General features: G+C 39.1%; 1 protein-coding gene across 4 annotated transcripts; it reads right to left on the bottom strand.

Annotated features, from left to right (window-relative positions):
* Positions 1 to 481: 481 nt before the first annotated feature.
* ABHD17B (abhydrolase domain containing 17B, depalmitoylase) lies at positions 482 to 19,130 on the bottom strand. 4 transcript variants are annotated; one of them, XM_080373363.1, is made up of 5 exons: positions 19,000 to 19,123; positions 12,276 to 12,509; positions 12,035 to 12,188; positions 2,905 to 3,084; positions 482 to 2,006 (listed from the first exon to the last, which is right to left on the bottom strand). In XM_080373363.1, exons 2-5 carry the CDS (start codon positions 12,499 to 12,501, stop codon positions 1,787 to 1,789), a joined length of 780 nt encoding a protein of 259 aa, XP_080229489.1. In that variant the 5' UTR covers positions 12,502 to 12,509; positions 19,000 to 19,123; the 3' UTR covers positions 482 to 1,786. The 4 variants fall into 4 exon arrangements, with proteins under 4 accessions (XP_080229489.1, XP_080229490.1, XP_080229487.1 ...); XM_080373364.1 differs by having other exon boundaries at positions 3,007 to 3,084; positions 12,035 to 12,509; positions 19,000 to 19,130; XM_080373361.1 differs by having other exon boundaries at positions 12,035 to 12,509; positions 19,000 to 19,122.
* Between the last annotated feature and the right edge of the window lie 23 nt (positions 19,131 to 19,153).

Below are 19,153 nucleotides of genomic sequence, written 5' to 3'. Positions count from 1 at the left end.
TTTAAACACACTTGCAATTGCAAATTCTTGGATTAGGATGAAAATCTTCAAGTTTAATATTGTCATGCCTGAATACTACTCTGAAGTTTAGAACATACTGAAGCACACTTGGGTCAAAAATACAAACAAGAACCCAGTTGCCTGAGAGGAAATACAATTTTCTTCCTATTCAATTAACAAACCAAAGAGCACAATACAAGAAGTCACTGATGATTTCAAAGAAAGCTAAATTTGAATTAATTATGGAATAATGTTTGTAAGTAGCTCTGCAGCAGCAAACCCGTATGCTGAATTGCAGAAAGAAGTAAAATGAGGCATGAGGGTGGGAGCGTGATCAGAACAGTAGCTGCTGATAGAGAAATGTAACGATGGTTACTGCTTTAGTTCCCAGATTTCCTAGAGTAAATGAGGAGCTGCTTATTGTTTTGGTATTGCAAGCAACTGTTGCTACTTCTTTTGAAGAAAAGAAAAGAACAGCAAGTATGTGGAATATTGTTTACTGTTAATCAACACATTTTAACTGAAATTTTCACAATAATTGAAGCTACATTTAAGTATACAATAGTCTCAATCACAAAAAACAGGCAGAACAATTAAACTACATAAGGCCTTAAATCAGAAGCACAGTGTGTATTGTTGGAATATTACTTTTTTTACAAATAGGCTACATATAATTAAGTTTACTTTTCATATTTTTATTCATGTAAAATGCATTCAAGGGAAAGGCAACTTACAAAGTTTATTTTACCATGAGTTAATAGAAAAATGTCAACATTCTCTTCTTGCCCCTCCCCCCACCCCATCCAGGTGTGATTAGTAAAATTTCCATACAATACTCAAAAAACAATAATCATTTACACAAAACATCCAAAAGCCAGCCTCATCAGACAACTGCAAACTTGCAAATTGTTTATTACAAAATTGGATAAACTTCCAGGGTTTTTCCTAATGAATATTGCATCTCTATGCAATCAATGTTTAAAACTACATTGTCCACAAAGCCTTCTAGGTTCTAAAAGTCTTACTGGTTTCAAAGTAGTATTTGGTGGCCTCAGTAGCAATCAAGTGAATATCTGCATTACAACAATGATAACTTGCAGCATTACTTTGGCAAGATTAGGACTGCTGATGAGCGGGTAATTTGTTTAACCTGAGAGGTAAGGGTTAACACAAGAACAGAACACCAAAAGTGAAACTAAGCACAAAAGATAGAAAAATATGGGAAAAAAAAGAGATCTATTTTGACCCTCTCCCCCTATAACAGGGCATGGGCCATTTCCAGTGACTGCCTATTCTTATTACATACATTAGTATTTGATCAAATTTCATGGCTATTACATTTTACAGAACAACTGCTTAGAAGTCTGGTTTTTAATTTACATCTGTGCAACACAGTAAGTCACAGTACATTTTGAGATGTTTAAAAAATATTTATAAACTTGTTTTTGATATGCTAAAGCATTTGGCCACACTCTTACAGCATTTGATTTTACATAATTGAAATTTTGTACAGTACTCCTTGTGATTTTCTTTTTTACATCTAAGAAGGAAAAAACTTCACACAAAGTAATATGAACTGCCAAGCTTGACTGCATGATCATGTAATTCCAGTTTATAATACTGGCATTAAAACCTTCATTAATTATGTTGACAAATCATTACCTGTACATTTAATGAAGGCAACTAAGATGATTTGAAAACACAACCTTCAGGTTTCATGTTATGTGTTTATCAAGGTGTGCAGTTCTGCAGTGAAATGAAAAAGCATGTAAATATACAAAGAAAATTACAAGTTCACCAGTTCCTGTGACACAAACTGTTTTAATCTTTCAAGGTACTGTCCATAGAGTTCCACATCATTATGGCCTGCTCCTTCTACCCACAGTGGTTCTACAGGTCTCTGGCAACGCTCGAATAATGCTAGGCCATGTGAAAAGTCAATTACTTCATCTTCAGTCCCATGGATGATTAACACAGGAGATGTTATTTTAGAAATTTTGTCAATGCTGTAAGAAAAAGATTATATGTATGAAAACAGTAAGCTTTATTGTATCTTTTTGAAGGACCGGACTGTTAATTTCAGGTTTTAATCACACATTTAGTTTTGACAATTTAATTCTGAAGTTGTTTAAAACATTAGAAAATTACATCTTATCAACACTCTGGATGTCCTTACAGTAGCACATGTAAAGCCACACAGAAGGGAAAAAACAGTACTGGAAACTATTAGGATTGAACAACAGAGCAATCCATCTAAAAACTGGTATATCATTATGTTCACTTAAAAAAAACACATTGGACTGATGAAAATATTACTTCAGAGTTTTGCAGTAAAAAAGTGCTTGTCAGAAGTGAAAGAATTTTAGCACTTAAGAGTTTGACCATCTCGGGGGAAGAAAGTCTTTGAAGTTAGATGCTCAAAATACAAATAATTCCTTGAGACAGGTGTACCGTTTGCAATGGCCAACTAGTGGCACAGAGCTGAAATACATGACAGGAATTTGCTTTGGCTAAGGTCCACCGAGTTTTCCAGTCTTTGCTCCTTAGAGAAACATGTGCAAAAGACTGTTCACAGTTACGCAGGTTAACAACTCACTGGATTGGAACTGCTTGTTAGAATTGGTGATTTTAGGGGTTACATATAGGAAAACTAATCACTACTTTAACAGATACGCAAAAACATGATTAGAGATGTGAAAACCCTAGATGTATAGAGTTCTGTAAATTCCTTCAAAACAAAACAAAAATGTTTTCCCATTGTTGTTATTCACTCTGATTTTTCTCCAACTTTTTGTTAAACCTTCGAAAGAAATTTCAGAGAATTTGCCATATTACTTGTTTCCCTAGCCTAAAATTTCTGTAACAGAGAAAAATACATGCAGAATAAAAAATCCTGCAACTTACTTCGGGAATGCATCAAAGCAATACGTCTTCTTCGTATCAGGAAAAGCTACTCGCATTCCTGAGGTCAGGGGAGAATGAAGAATTACAGCAGCACTTTCATACCTAGCAGCAAGATCCACAGATGGTACTGTTCCTATACTCTGGCCATATATAATCACATTTTCAGGGCGGATTCCGTACCTAGAAAATCCAAAATGTTAACAAAGTGGCATATAAATTGAAACAGACAAAACTGCAGCAAGGCAAAAAAAGCATTTCTGAAAACCAAAATTCCCTGAAGACGTTAAACTATGAAACAACAGCTGGTAGAATAAGCAAGTATATTCTATAATATTCCTGACTTAACGGGACAATTATTTACTCTCTATTTCCAGTAAGTTATTTTTACCTTATGCCTGAATGATACTGAAATATGGTTTTATTTTTTTAATATGAACTTGTGAATGCAGTTGTGACTTCTTTACTAGTTGAAAGTCTTTACTGGTAACTCTGGTGAATCTACAGCAGCAAACTGATTAAAGCCTTACTAGCTCTATGGTTATCATTAAGTGGAGCATAGTCAAATCTGCAAAAGTTTGGTTGGGCTTACTTTTCTAATATCTGACTAAAACTGCAAGCCAGTTACATTGCTCAGCAATTTAGTGGAATCTAAAGCATGCTTGTACAGACAATGGTTAGAATATTATGAATCCTGTGTAACAACTGAGATGTTTCTTTCTTATCACAGCTGATTCAACATGCAAGCTAGCAAGAGGAATACTCAACCTAACCCACAATTCAGACAGCCCAATGAGCAGTACAAAATTAAAGTCTAAGCCTCCCTCTGAGTAAGATAAACACGCTCATTTTTTTCTGCAATTACCTGAGGTAAACAAAAGAATTGTTGAACACGGAGTAACACTTAACAGTCAGATGTAACATTTTTCTGCATTAGCGTGGCTACAAAGAGCAGTTGGTTCCCAAGTAACACCAGGAAAGGCTCCAAGCAGAATATTATGCTGGCAAGAACAGTGCCCACAGGAGAAGGATGATCTGTACTAACAAAGTACTCAGTACAGGTTCAGAATGCAGAAGTGTATCTATCCAGGTACCTTTGCTAAACTTACTTGGGAAAGGAAGTACCTTAAACAGGAACTGCACTGCATTACCAAATAAAAAATAAAACAAAAAATAAATCAAACATTGTCCTCACATATTACCAGAATTTTGTTTGCCTTTTTGAGTTAAAGGAGACTAACCTAACACCACTGTGGAACAACATGGGGTGACTTTAATGTTTGCCAACTGACTACAATCTTAAAAGGACTAACAATCAACTGTGTTCGGCTGAAGTGAAGGAAAGTACAACCATCATTACCTCTTCTACAATAAATGCATGCATCTTTTCTGTCAAAGCCATATAACAACACCCATACCCACAGAGGAGTTATCAAATTAGTACATTTTGCATACCTTCAGCAAAGCCAGGGAAACAGAGGTAATGAAGTATTGTACAGTATCTTATAAGTATGGCTATATACCTGTTTAAGTCACCAAACACTAATCAGTACAGTCTAAAAGCCTCAAAATCAGAAACTTTAGGAAAAAAGATGTTTCACATGTACTAAAACATTCAAATTACCAACTGATAAAACCCCAAAATCCGCAAGTACTTTTCAATAAGCCAGAAAACATCTCTGTGTTACATCAGTATATAATAAACAATTAAAGAACCAAAAAAACCCCAAAAAACCACCAAAACCCAACAACTAGGACGACTTCAGGAAAAAACACAAGCACATTTCAGTATTACCCACATGTAATTATCACTACCAGAACTCATTAGGCATCCCAATAAGCTTTTTAAATTGAGGCTAAAATTCACTAGTTCATAGCTAACTTTGTCTATTTAACTGTTCATCTATTTATTTAGATTGTATTCTGCTAGATTGAAACACAAAAGCTGTACAAGTATTAGCACAGATACATTCATAGAATCTATCATGACTGCTTAATTACTATCAGAATTTCCTAGAAAGTGTTTCTAGGATCATAATCAAATTAAGAGTTCTAACACACCAAGACTCATCCCTCAGCCTGGAACAACAGGCAAGCCCCCCACCTCAAAATAGTCCTCAGACAATAAAAAAATTAAAACATTCTGATTAACAAAAATTTTCTCAAAATTCCAATACACAAAAAATACAAAAAAATTAAAGCTCCAAAACGGAAACAAACATAAAGTCTTCACTACTTCTGTCTGTTTTCTGAAACACCTGAGAACAGCCTAGCAGCCATCCTTTTACAATTAATCTCCCAGTTCAAAATATTTCTAATCACATTTGTCCATTCTGTAAGTGCAGCATCGCCTTCTATTCCTTTCATATTATCTGAACAAAACTCACATCAATACCTGACACTTTGCATCATTAGTACGGCATGGAGTCTGCCCAGCACATTATGACATAAAACAGTTCTCAAATAAAAAACCTTGCAAATTTTAACACTTTGATTTCCTCAAAATCAAAACTCAAGTATTGAGTTTTACAAGATGCAGGCCACTGCATAGAAGTTTAAATCAAAATTTAAAAGTATATTTTGGAGTGTATGTTCTCCTCTTTTTCATTATTCTTCCCCTTATTTTTGGATCCATATTCTTCAGCCTACAGATAGATAAATATTAGCTACAAAAAATAATCCAAGAAAAGCATTTACTATATTTGGATTAAAGTAATCCTTTCTCCATCACAGCCAGGCAGATTGCCTTCACAACATCCACCAGAACCTATTAGTCTGGAAACTAAAATAGTGAGGCCAATCACCACAAGTGGTGGTTCAAAGCAGACTCTTGAATATTCTGGCTTGGGGGAAAAAAACAGCAAACAACAAAACAAAACTCAACAAAAGACAAATATTTGAAACAGAGAACATCTGCTGTGTCTGTTGCCAGTCTTTCCTCTTCTCTTGAACAGGCTTCTGCAAAGTTCAGGGAAAAAAGCAGCCCAACTGTCCCTCAGTTCTTTTTTCCCAAAACTATCACTTTTCAAGAATTATTACATTTTAGATTGTAAAGATAACTGTTGGTATGTTCCCTAGTAAGAAAGTTCATCTACTTATTCTTTTGACAGTTCTGTAAACTTCAAGAAGTTTGTTAGAAAATTACTAGTTGACTACACATCTGGTTGCCGAAATGAGGAAGTGCGAGATCAAGAGAAAAATGGCAGTAATATTCTCCTTTTAATCAGTGTTTTAGAGTTACAGGCCATCCTGAGGAAGGGGAATGTGACAGTTACAGAGCCATATGCTCTAAGTAGTGATCTTGTGAGAAGAGCTCAAAGACATGCTGTAAAAACTATTAATATCTTTGCAAGCTCATTATACTGATCATAGGAGTAATGTAAACAGTACTGCCTGCTCAAGTAATCTTAGATAACTTGTGTCAGAATAGACAGGCCTTCAGCTTGATGGCAGTGGTGCAGGTTTTTATATTTGGGTTTTTTTAAAGCCATAACCACCAGAAAGGAATTCGCAACAAAATCTTTAAAATAGCTGTGCACAGATGTACCTTCTCAGAGAAAGCACTCTTCCTCTGGACTGAACCTGGCATAAAATTTCGACAGATACTTTCTGCAGTTTAAAGGCTGCCCCCAACACTTTTCTTTTTCCCGCAGCAACTGACATTCCAATTCCTTTCAACAATGTACTCATCCTTTATGTTCACGCACCTAAGGGTTACCTGTCTGAAAAGCACATGGAACTTGAGGAGGAGTTTTAACATAGAATAAATGTACTTCTGTGCCATAAACTTGCTAGCACCCATACAGTGTCTGAGCACTCACAAATTTCTGCCTTATCATCACCCTAAAAGTACACGTTAATGTCACTACGAAACTAAGCTCTCACAAAACTGTAGAGAACCACTTTCCTTTGCATCTTCAGCCACATGTTGCACCTCATTCAGCTTCACCAGCTAGTGTAGGAAAGTAAATTAACCTCGTCTGGGAATAGTGGAGCAACTACTTTTCTGCTCCTTTGTGCTGGTTGTCTTCAGGGCAAGGCAAGAAATGACATGCTGCTGGTGGGTTAAAGGAAGGAGCAAACTAATACATCGCTGTAACTGTGCCATCAGACCACTGCCTAGAATCAGGGCCCAAGCTAACACAGGGTGACTAACGACGCCAGTATAGTCTTCTGCAAGACTACATATGCTGATCAGATATAGATGGTCTCTCGTAAAAGAGGCAACATGAACATGCCTGTCTGATCTTCTCAGCTTCTGGGAGGGAAAGAAGAACTGCTAAACAGCAATGAAATATTCTTTTTTCCTCCCTTTGTGCAAACTTCACAACATGCTGTAGAAGAAATGCTTTCACCATTTCCTTTATATTCCTATCTTTCTAAGACGACCTTTTCTGCACTTCACTGAACACCCACCTTAGTGGCAGTCCACCCCTCTTCTGCCCCTCCCTCCTCCTTTTCATAGAACAGTTTGGGTTCGAGGATGATCTAGTCCAGCCTCCTTGTCACAGGCAGCTTCATCTTTCACAGGTTGCTGAAAGCCCCATCCAACCTTACCTTGAAAGCTTTAATTGGATTATACATCATACATCACTTACATTGGATATTCATTGTATTACATACTTTCATTGGATATACATCACATCACCATGATATGCAATATGTAAACTACAAAATGCATGTCTGGCTGCAATGAGTCGTTTTTGGTTTGGGCCATTTTTGTTGTTTTAAACTTCAGTTATCTTTATCAACCAAATACCAGCTGAAATTACAATATTATACTTCCAGGCTCTTTGGAGTACACACCATTTTGCCCTTGATATACATAAGGGAGACAAAAAGCAATTTATTTTTTTACTTCTAAACTACTGGTGTTAATCTAGAAGACATGCTCGCTTTACAACAATAAAATAAAGTATTAGTAAAATCAAACTTAGAAGTGTACGCTTTTGACAGTACCTCTCAGGCTCACACTAATGACGAGGTGCAACAGATGCTCTAGAGAGGCTACTGTTCGTGAAGCTATTGCAACACATGCATCTAACCAGCTGACAGCAGTGCTTGGGGCACACGGAAGAAAAGGGAACATCCCGGGGTAATTTTCAATGCACTTTTCAGAACCTTTTGTCATCATGCACATAACACATGAAATTACAGCTGCAAATTGCAGAACGTGTAGGGCATGAACATCCTTCACACCTTTAACTATCAACATTCCATGCCATGAATAAACAATTCCATGCCACAAATAAAATCCATGAGCATACAGCTCTTCCTTAACTCAGATGCACATTGCCTTTCTTTTGTATGCAACATGTAACATTGCTAGAAGAAGAAGGGAACCGTGTTTTATGAGAGGCAAGCCCATTGACCATGCATGTAGTAATCAAACATCTCCTCTGCCTCATGGTTTGGCTTTTATAAATCTCACAATCCTACTGACGCATTTGTTTTATTTGCAAGATTTCTCTCTATGATAAATTGAGCTATTTTTCCCTATCAATTTAAGTGAAAGCTCAATTTCTCTCCAAATATTCAAAGTCAAGGCACCTCCTCTTCCAGCAAAACATCCTCTACTTTTGATTAAAAAAAAAACCAAAACAAAACACACCACCGTAATTTGTGAATTCTCAAAAGAACACTTTCAGTCCACAACCAAATAGATTTTATATTATTCCTATATTTGGCTTCTCCTATGAAAAGGCTGTCCGGCTTCTCTAAAGGTAAATCTGGTCATAAGGCAACTCCAGCATGTCTTCTGGTTTCTGAATGAGCGCCATTTGCCCTGCTTTTGCCTGGGACTGGTTAAACCTTTCCACCCTTTCTAGTGTGTCATCAAAGGCCTTCAGAGACAAGGAGAGTGGAAAATAGGCGTATCCCAAAATGACTCCTGGCATTTCAACACTTTGTAGCTATGACAGTCAGAAAAAGAATGTCCTCACTTGCTTTTATGTAGTCCCATGTATATGATGCACATGAATATCCAATAATGTGCAACCTTCCCAAACCTGACGGCAGTGAATCACCTTGCCTTCTTCTACAGTCAGCATCCTCACGGATAGCTATGGCTTCCTATTAAAATATTCAAAGCAGGTAGACAATAGGGACACAATTCAGAATCTGCATCTGCTGTTTATCTCTTCTAACCTGCTGCCAAATTAGCCTTCTGTATTCATTTACATGAATAATAATATTCACATACCCTTACAGCAACCACTTCTAAGAAAGTCGTGTTGGACCAACCTCACCATCACTCTCAATACTAGTTCCAGACTACCTCACCCTAGATGTCCAGTCCCCACTGGGCAGTTGTGTCCATTTACAGATGGCCACCTGGATTGCCCTTCCAAGACACAAAACTTAACACACTAACACGGCTCCACCACAACCATCTGAGTTGACTGTACAATGAAGTCCACATCAGCATTTCAATTACCCTAGAAACACCTTTTAACGCTGTGTTCTATGATCCCATTTCTCAGAACAGGGAATGCAGGAAGCTGTGGGTGACTGTGATCGATCTCCAACAAAGACAATTTCTCGATTCTTGATCCCATTACAGTGGGATCAAGATATGAGGCATAGTTTAAAAGTCTATGATGCCTTTCTTCTCTCATCCCGTCAACAAGAATTTCAAAGGAGTAACACCTATACGTACATCTATCCTGCAAACAGTCCGCTAAATTTGTTTTGTTTTGCAGAATACTTACATTATAAAACGTTAAAGATGGTGCTAGTGTAGCACTGACAGAACAGGCTATGCTAGAAAAGTGAATCAATGCTGTAGCAAACGCTCAAAGGCTCCATCCATTCTGGTCCAGATATTCATGAAGTATTTAAACACAGCTGAGCACTGTTTTAGGGCTCAAAGAACACCGTGGACTGGTAACCAAACTGCATGAGCCAGTGTGTCCAGAGTAATTTGCTGAACTTCTCCCTGCTACATTCAGCATTCAGATACAAGGGCAAGACAGGTCCGCCAACCAGAAGGTTGTTGCAAGTACCACAGTGTTACTACACCACTAGTAATTCTTTAAGCAACAGAAAAAATTCAGTTCATGTTTGTGAAATACACAAGAAAGGCAGACCAATTCAAGCTTTATACACTCTACAGAATTACGTATTTCTAAAGGAGGTTTTGACGCAAAAAATAAACACAGACAGCAAAAAGGATTGAGGCAGGTCATTCCTGAATTGAAGAGGGAAAAACACATTGATGTAGTGTGTATTCAGAGTTCCCCCTGAGAATGTCTGTTCAACAAATGGCATGTTCAGATGGGATAGTATAATGAACATTCTTATTTGATTAGGAAAGGTATGCTATGTGACATCCAAGAATGGAGGTGAGAATTCAAGTTGCAATTACATTTTCTTCTAGGTTTTCAATCAGAAATTCTTCAAGAGGAGGAATAGATAGTGATTACAAATTAGTTCATAAACCAGAGCCTGTAAACTGACACAAACAAACAATTTAAGGTTTCACCATCTAGTTCTCTTCCATTTTCTGGTGCACTGAAACAATTCAGACAGTTTTCCACATAGTTCACAAACCATATTATGTTTTTTATCAATGTTACTGGGTATTTTACCAAGTGGCTATATTCCAGAGCATTTAACTACAAACCATAGTCACCAGTGTACCTGTTGCAGCTCTTGGCTTTACAGAACAGATCTGGTTATATCTCAACTTTCCACTGTAATCAAAAGAAATGACAAAACCTAATCTAACAACACAGTGTGCCTGTTGTTAAATATATGAAGCTGAATACCTGTCCCCTGTGGTTGTAAGAGGTTTATGATAATAAGTGTTCCCCCCACTTCAATATACAAATAAAATAGGCTTCTTTTCAAAAGAAGTATCACACCTCTGTTATAAGGTAAAAGAAATGCAAGACAATATTTGTACTTACAAAACTGAAAAGGGATAATCTGCTCCAAAGTAACAGGAAGATAATTAATATTACATTGATCAAGTTCTAAATTTACTGTCACTGCTACAAGGCTCCAGGATTTTAAAAGTCTTTACACATACTCTTACACTAAGTCACATCCCTGATATATTATTAAACAGGATGCCCAAATTGCAATGATCAAATTGTAACATGCTGCTCTAGATTAAATTCAGTTTTTCACAGTTTTTGGTGCTAAATACATAATATGATGGGAGTTTTTTTGGTGAATGTCTATTCTTATGATCACATAATATTTTAAAACATAATCTTTTTGTAGTTTGAATACTTGCAACACAAAAAGAATATTGCTTTAAATGGAAGAAATCATGGTGAAAAATGCTCTCAGACTTAAGAAGTGGGTATTCAATGCTGCATTTATTTGGTGCCTAGGATTCTTGCATGTATCATAAAATGCTTGCAAAGTCTTTCATTTCACTATTTTATTTTCCTAAAATCAGAGGTTTAGAACACAGAAACTACTGAAACATCTTTCCAATTTGCATTTTTCCTTGTCCAGTTTTAATCTACTTGAGCTAACACCACTGACTCAAATTCCTGTTTTTTATTCCCACCATGATACATTTACACAGATCAATTATAACCTCTCTGACATATATTATTTTCCCAAGATATAAAATCATCTTTTTTTCTTTATACAGAAAGGTATCTTTGGAAATGCTGTAGCTGCTAGTCTGAACTCCAAAACAAAGGTGGTCTGAACACCATACAGAAATCCAAACAGTCTCACCAGGTTCTCTTGTAACAGCTTTTCCACTGCCCCTCCCTACTAAAAAAGCAGGTAATGGAATTACCTGAAAAAACAACCCACATTTTCTCTCACCCACATCACACCAGTCACTCTGTTACTGGACAATCAATTATTATAGGCTTTTCCTACCTTCTGAGATTTCCAGCTGAGATCCCAAACTGTGACAATAAGGATTATGTTCTAATCATTCAAGACTGAATCATACCTTATATTTCGTCCCATTTCAATTTCTCTAGTATATCAGTACTATATACCGATTCTGCTCAATACTGACAACGCCTTCAGCATAAGACACAATCAATCACCTTGGATATGAATCCATTAATCCTAAAATACAGCATTTCTGTTTAAAAATTAACTATAACTATTTGAAAAGCACACTGTAAAAGAAAAATGGCAGCTAATGTCTTACCTTGTCCTAAGAGCCACCCAAGCAGCATCAATGTCAGCATACAAATTCTTCTCTGTTGGCTTCCCAGAACTTGCACCATATCCAGAATAATCATATGAGAATATGTTGCAATTAATCCGTGAACCCAGCCCTACGTAAAAGCTGCTCATCTGACCTAGGTCAACGGCATTTCCATGTGAGAAGAGCAAAGTATACTTGGCGTTAGGTGAGCAACGCACAAACATACAGGCAATCCTGTTACCTTTACTTGTTCTAGTCATGAAGCATTCAATGGCATCTTTTTCTCTAGAAGAATACTGCCAGTCTGCTCGCTCTGAGAGATGTAAAGTCCAGCGACTACCACTCTCATCACACATCAGCGTATATGTGGGATCAGGAGGTAAGAATGCCAATTTGGAGGCAATTTTCCCTGGGCATGGTGGACAACAGAACAGGCAACACAGTTCACTAAAGGAAAGATTATTCATCTTCTAGTCTGAAACAGAAAGAGAAAATGGTATCAGTTTCTAGTTACAATCCTATATTAAAAATACAACTCCTGGAAAATGTAAATGTATCCTCTCCAGAAAATAATACATAATGTTAGTGGAAATATTGAACAAAACAGTTGTAAATATGTATGTAAATTTCCATATAATAGCTTACTTTATATTATTAGCTACTTTATAATAAGCACATTAAGGATGAGTGGTAACTCTATAGTCCTGCCAGATATTAAAACTAACATATGATTACCCAGGGAAAGAACAAGCATGAGTTTTGGAGTTTCTTTGGAGGAAATGAATTTCCTTATCTTAAGCAATTATGAGAAGTGTTCACCTGTTGACAAATACATGTTATAAAGAACAATTAAAATATATTGAAGTGTTTGCAGCATACTAAGGCTATGCAAATCTTTGCAGTCAAAAATCACTACAATTTTTCCTAAATACAGAGAATATGTATTACAATCATGAGTTATGGGTTCCTGCAAGCAGTATCAGCAGTATGAAAGGTTCCTGAAGAACAAAACTTAGAAGGCAGAACAAGATGTTTCTGCTAGCTTAGCAAACACTATAGTCCTTCAGCACACTAAAATCCATCCATAAATGCTTTCTTGCTCCACATACTGGCTGACAAATGTTTCCAAACCCTTCAAAGAAATTATTACCTAAGGTTTCCTGCACTGCACATAGGAGTTGGGTTTGTATTAATGATATGTCTATTTCTACTCCATGCTTTAACAAAACCATCTCACACCATATGCTTTATCACAAGTATTTGGCAAATCAATAATCAAAACCACCAATTCAAAGCACTGGTTAATAGAATGGGGGCAGGAAAAAAGTAAATGCACATACACCCAAAGTAAGCTAGGCAAAGACATAGATGCCCTGAAAAGCAGGCATTGTGTCCTCAATTTACAGCTGGGAGAAGTGAGGGGGAAAAAAAAATTCCTTTGTTGTGACAATACTTTTTCTCAGAGGTAGAAAAAGCGATGAAATCTGCCAAGAGCCATGCTGAAAACCAGCACAGCTAAGATAAGCATTTACACTACTTTACTTGTGTTAAGGCATCTGATGTTTCATGTCAACTTAAACAACTTTTCCATCCCAAATCTATCTACAGGTCTCAAGCACAGTTCCTACCAAGTCACTGCAAACAGAACCACAGTTTCATGTACCAGCTTTGACTGCTAGATCCAAGTTTACAAATGGGAAGAAAACAAGTTGATTTCTGATGACCACAGTCCCATGTCATTTCAGAAATACTTGGGTAATCCAACAATAAAATCTTACTGCTAACTGCAATACTTGGCAATATTTAGATCATATTTCAACGTGTGTCCTCTAACTTGTATAGTTTTCATGCCTGTATAAATTTCTCCCTAGAAAAGCTTCAAGGACATTGCTGTAAGAACTGCTGAATATAGATCACAGATCAGCTATCCATATTTCAGACATGTGAATGGTCTCTTCCCTGTAGAGTCTGAACGGACACAGCATACAATGTTACATAGTGTACCTGTAGACTAGTAAACACAGGCATAAGCAAGACAGTCTGGTAACAGCATGAGCATTCTTAGAATACTACTCCAGGGGTTTTGTGCCCTGCAAAAAATTTTTTGCCAAGGCTGCTACAGCCCAATGTTTTCTTCAAAACAGAGGGAAGTAAGTCTTAGATATGGGTGACCAACACTACCAATTTAGAGGAGATGGCAGGAAGGGTGTACTGATCACCTCCCACAAAAAGGCAGGGTGTCTCTTAAATGAAGGTCCTGAATAAACAGTATGTCTGCCAGCTAAAGAAACAACAACGACATGTTTTATGTAATCAGCACAAGTAGTCACTCAAATTTGGAATAGCTCATCCATTCCCTGTCAGGCAAGATTATCTGGACATTAAATTTAATTTTAATCTGCAAGCCAGAAGAAGTAGAAGAGCTCTGTGGAAGAGCTCTAGGGATTGGCAAAAGGCTTGGGATCTCTTAGGCACAGAAAAGACTCAAAACTTTTTTTTTTTTATTCTTTACTTCTGTTATAGCTGTGAGTGTCAAAGGAGCCACCTCTTTCACCTCTACTTAGAAAATTCATGTTCACAGCCCAGAGAAACTGTTGTGATGCCTTAATAGTCCTTTTTTTGCAAAAAGTGCTTATGACCCAGTATTCAACTGCACTTCTATTTATAGCAGAAACTATTAAACTGATCTGTTCTGAGTAAGTTTTCTCACCTTTTCAGAGAAGCTGAAAGCCAAAGCTAGATACTACAACTTATTCTAGGGATGGGGGTGGAAATAATACTATTTTATGTGTAAAATTTAGAAGAATACACACCTCCAAGATCAAGGTATAAATAGCCTGTTCCGCCCAGGAACAGCAGACTGCACTCTATTCCAGCATATGATAGCTATAGAATTTCTTACTTGCTTCCCAATCAACTTGTCAGAAAAAATTAAAACAGGATTTTACATTATTTATAACTATAAACAGCACAGCAACACTATAATATGATCTCACTCAGAAGATATTTGCTATTTTTCAAAGTTAGAAGCTTTCCAGAAGACTGGAAGCTGGCCTGTAGAATTCACACACTGGGTAGTACTGCAGTAACCACAGTTAATCAGCTGAGGTGGTACTGTGCCCCAAGACAGCTTAAATGTGCTAAAAATGGGCTGTTGCCACATATGTCAAATTATGCTGAAGACCACGGCTAAAGTATTATCTCTGCCCTATACTACACTGTAATGTTGACTTTATATAATGTGCATTTAATCCAATGGAAACACTGCCTACCGAAACTAAAGATTCTGATTCCAGGGCTGTTCTCCATCTAAATCATGGGTAGCAACAACTGTTTTCTTTAAAATAAATAATTGATACTTTCTTCACTCAGAAGACCCAAGAAAAACAGCAGATCGCCAGCACCACTAACTGAACAAATCTGACACAAAATACCTACTGAACTTCCTCAGGAGGATACCTTCAACTAAATGCAAACAATGTTTCCATTATACTGAAACCGGTTTGTCATTCATTGTATTCATGAGTATGTTCTTAACCTCCGGATCTGGAATGGAACCAGGATGTAAGAGAGTCCCCAGGGTGTATAGAGTAATTCTCATATCACTGTTTATAAGTTCAACTGAATCAGCATTTCAGCTTAGTAGTTACCCACCAGATGTCATAATTTAACTTCAGCTAAACAGGCATTATCTTTCCTCAAAAGGTATACTGCTCAGATACTTCAATGATGAAAAACTTAACGTTACCCCCTACACTAGTGGTTTTTTTTAACGTTCAAAAACATGTCATCTGGTTTCCTAATGGTTTCGGCCAGAAATTATTACAGTAAAAATTACAAGAAAAGTTACAAAATCTCCTTCATTTAGCATCACTCAGACTTGGTAAAAGCTTTGGAGATCAATAACTGGTCTCTTAACAGTGTTAAGTCTAAAATACAATTTACAGAAAGTGACCATGGTATCACAAGGGATAGTTGCATTATCACTCTAATAACAAATGGGCTTGATGTATGCGTTATCTGGAGTCTTACTGAAACCTGAACAAAACCAACACAAATTACCTTAAGCATACAGTACCACAAGTACAGATTAATAACTTCAACAGGACTCATTTGCCTAAAATATGTTGTGAACAACAAAGCTATAGTCTAACACCTTCTGAGCATGTATGATGTAAATCTCTGTGCTCATTACAGTAGCATCAGATGCAGAGATCAACACAACCCAATAACATAACTATGTCACCTATTTGTCATTTCAGTATTAATAAAGAAGCCAGTGCTGTTCTGCAAACACAGTTCCTAATGCTGGTAAAATTACTAACAACAAAAAGAATATAGTAAGAGAAATATATATATCCTTTAAAATTATACTGCATTTTTCATACAAATTAAGTAGGAAAAATCTGTGGAAAAAACCCTGGGTAAAACTGATTAACTTCTACTACTGCACCAAGAAAGAATAAGAAATAAAAACAGACCCAAGTGGTGTCATTTACCGCTTTTGGGATAGCTTTTAAAAGAAAAGCCAGATCATTTTATCAAATCTATCTCTAACTTTCTGGTGAATAAAAAAGTGACAGAAAATGACAGATGTAAAACTGTCCACAGGTTGTAATTTCAATCCATTCTTTGGCAATTAACATTTTCATTAAGGCTGACATGGGAGGGGGGGAAGTCTATCTAAACTTAAAGCACACCCCAACTATTTCCCTTGTGATTCCTATGATAACACAAAAGTAGTGCTTTCATATAAGCAATTATTCCTGTCCTCCTCTCTCTGCAAATCTTAACAAGAAAGTGGCTCCTTTATTCACATCTTTGATTACTTCACTACATTTTAGCCTCAAAAGCCCAACCCTTGCAAACACTTATCTAGAAAGCTTTTATTTACACTAAATTATTCTAATTGTATATTTAAGTTAAATTACCCATTTCATAGCAGCTATTCACAAGAACAAAGTCAAACTTAAATATAGCTGCTGGTTTGTAAATTTTAGTGCTGTTCTAACTGTAACAGGCAAGGTATTAAAATTATTGGGTTTTTTGTTTGTTTGGGTGTGGTTTTGTTTGTTTTAACTCATCATTTTTCTTTACACACTGCTGAAATAAGAAACTGAAGTAGTTTCCCTCACCCTTTCATTGAATGCAATGCAATGAAAACTTGAATTCAAGCCTCTGCTGAAGCACCCATATTTATTTCAGCATTTGCATTACATTAAAAATGGAACAGAAGGGTATGGACACCCTCCCAGTACTTCAACAACTAGAGCAGCAAAATATTTAAAAAAAAATACTCAGTGTCCAATTAAGTATTATCTAAAAGGATTAAACTAATAGAATTATTACAGAAGAATACACAGTAGGTCCAGAAAAAAACCAGAGGAAGTCTGTTCTGTAATGAAAAAGCCAAACCAAGAAATACTGTTAAGTAACTCTAAGGTAGCTTCCAAAGAGCAAAGCAACCTACGTAAAAACAGAAAAGCTGGACAGGGCCAAAACTTCATTTGGTTGGTTTGATTTTAAACAAACACCTTACTATTCCCACAAATCCTAGCAATATTGTAAAGCTTAACTGGTATATGGAGACATACTTCTGGTTACTTTGTATACTTCAAAACCTAATGACACAGTTGAAAAAAGAAAGGGAATGCAAGAAACACCAGGTGAAAAATCTAGCCATTCCTCCTGCCCTAAAGCACAAACCAACCCTCCACAGATCTCAGGTATACCTGACAGCTGTGGGATTAAGTCGGGTTACATAATGTTTTGCATACTCCAAGGAAGACTGCGCCCGGGAACTGCTCTGTTAAAATCACCCGCAAGCCGACAGGTGCCGAAGCCCCCATCGCACTCCTGCCACACCCGTCTAGTGCTTCACTGCACCAGCCGGTCAATCGCTAACAAACAGCTATGCTTTTTTTTAAGATGGTACTGTTTTGTGTTCTTGCAGTCATGTATTTTCTAGCTACCTTCTGGTCAAATATTTTAAACTTACAAATCAATAATAACCGAGGGCAGCGTCGTCCCACCATCAACAGCAGAAGCTGAAGGAATACGTTAAACCAGGCTCGGGACAACTACAGGAACTCTTCAGGCGTCTGTATCTGAAAAGGACCTCGCAGAAGCCAGCACCGCTGACACGGCGGCGCTACTCGGAGCCGCGAAAATCCTGAACTCCACAGGCGTTTAAACAGCCAGCGTGCCCGTTCCCCGAACAAAGCCGTCCGCCGCGAGGCCCCGGAGATGGAGCCCCGGGACAGACCGCCGCCAGCACCCCGCGCCTCTCAGGCAGGCGGGCACCCGGGGGCGCCGGGGGCGGCAGGGCAGAGGCCCCGAGCCCACGGCCGGGACGCGGGCGGGGAGGGGGGTCGCCGAGGCCGACATCCCCCTGCCCGGCTCGGGTCGAAGAGCCGAACCGCCGCCTCCCTCACCGAGAAAAAGCCGGTGCCCGCCGCGGCCCTTCCTCCTGCCCCGCGGCACAGCCGCGGCAGAGGGGCCGCCACACCCGCGCCCCGGCCGGAGGAGCAGGACCGCGGGCAGGTGAGGGGGGCAGCGGGGCGGCCGGACCCGCGGAGGGGCCAGCGCGCCGCCACACCTCGGAAGCGGATCCTCGAGCCGCAGCCCCGCCGCCAGCGCCGAGCCGGTGCCGCGCCGGCTGCACCCCGCCCCCTCGTCGCGACCCGTCCGGCCCGGCCCCCCCGCTGCCAGGGCAAGGAGCGCCCGTACCTGCACCCGGCACCCCGCTCGGCGGCGGCGGCCCCCGCTCTCCTGACCGCCGCCGCCCGGACGCCGGGCCGGCGGGGGGGAGGGGTGCCGGTTGTGCTGAGTAACGGCGCGGCGGCGGGCGGCCGTCAGCGCCCCGGCCGGCGGCCGCAGCTCCGCAGCCGCGCTCCGCGGCGGAGAACGCACGGCCCCCGCAGAGCGGCTCCCCGCGCGGCCTAGGGGTGCGGCGCCAGCCTCACCTCGCTGAGCGACTGCATCGGAGCCAGCGGCTGCCTCGGCGGCCGAGGGGGCGGCGGGCGGGGCGGGACCGGCCGCCGGCCGCAGAGCGCCAATGGGGGCGCACCCCGCGGCGCGGCTCCGACCATTGAGGCTCCGCCTGGAGGCGGGTGGGCG

Source organism: Falco punctatus (assembly GCF_963210335.1).
Source record: "Falco punctatus genome assembly, chromosome: Z".
Taxonomy (NCBI): Eukaryota; Metazoa; Chordata; class Aves; order Falconiformes; family Falconidae; genus Falco; species Falco punctatus.
This window is presented reverse-complemented; position numbering and strand designations above follow the sequence as displayed.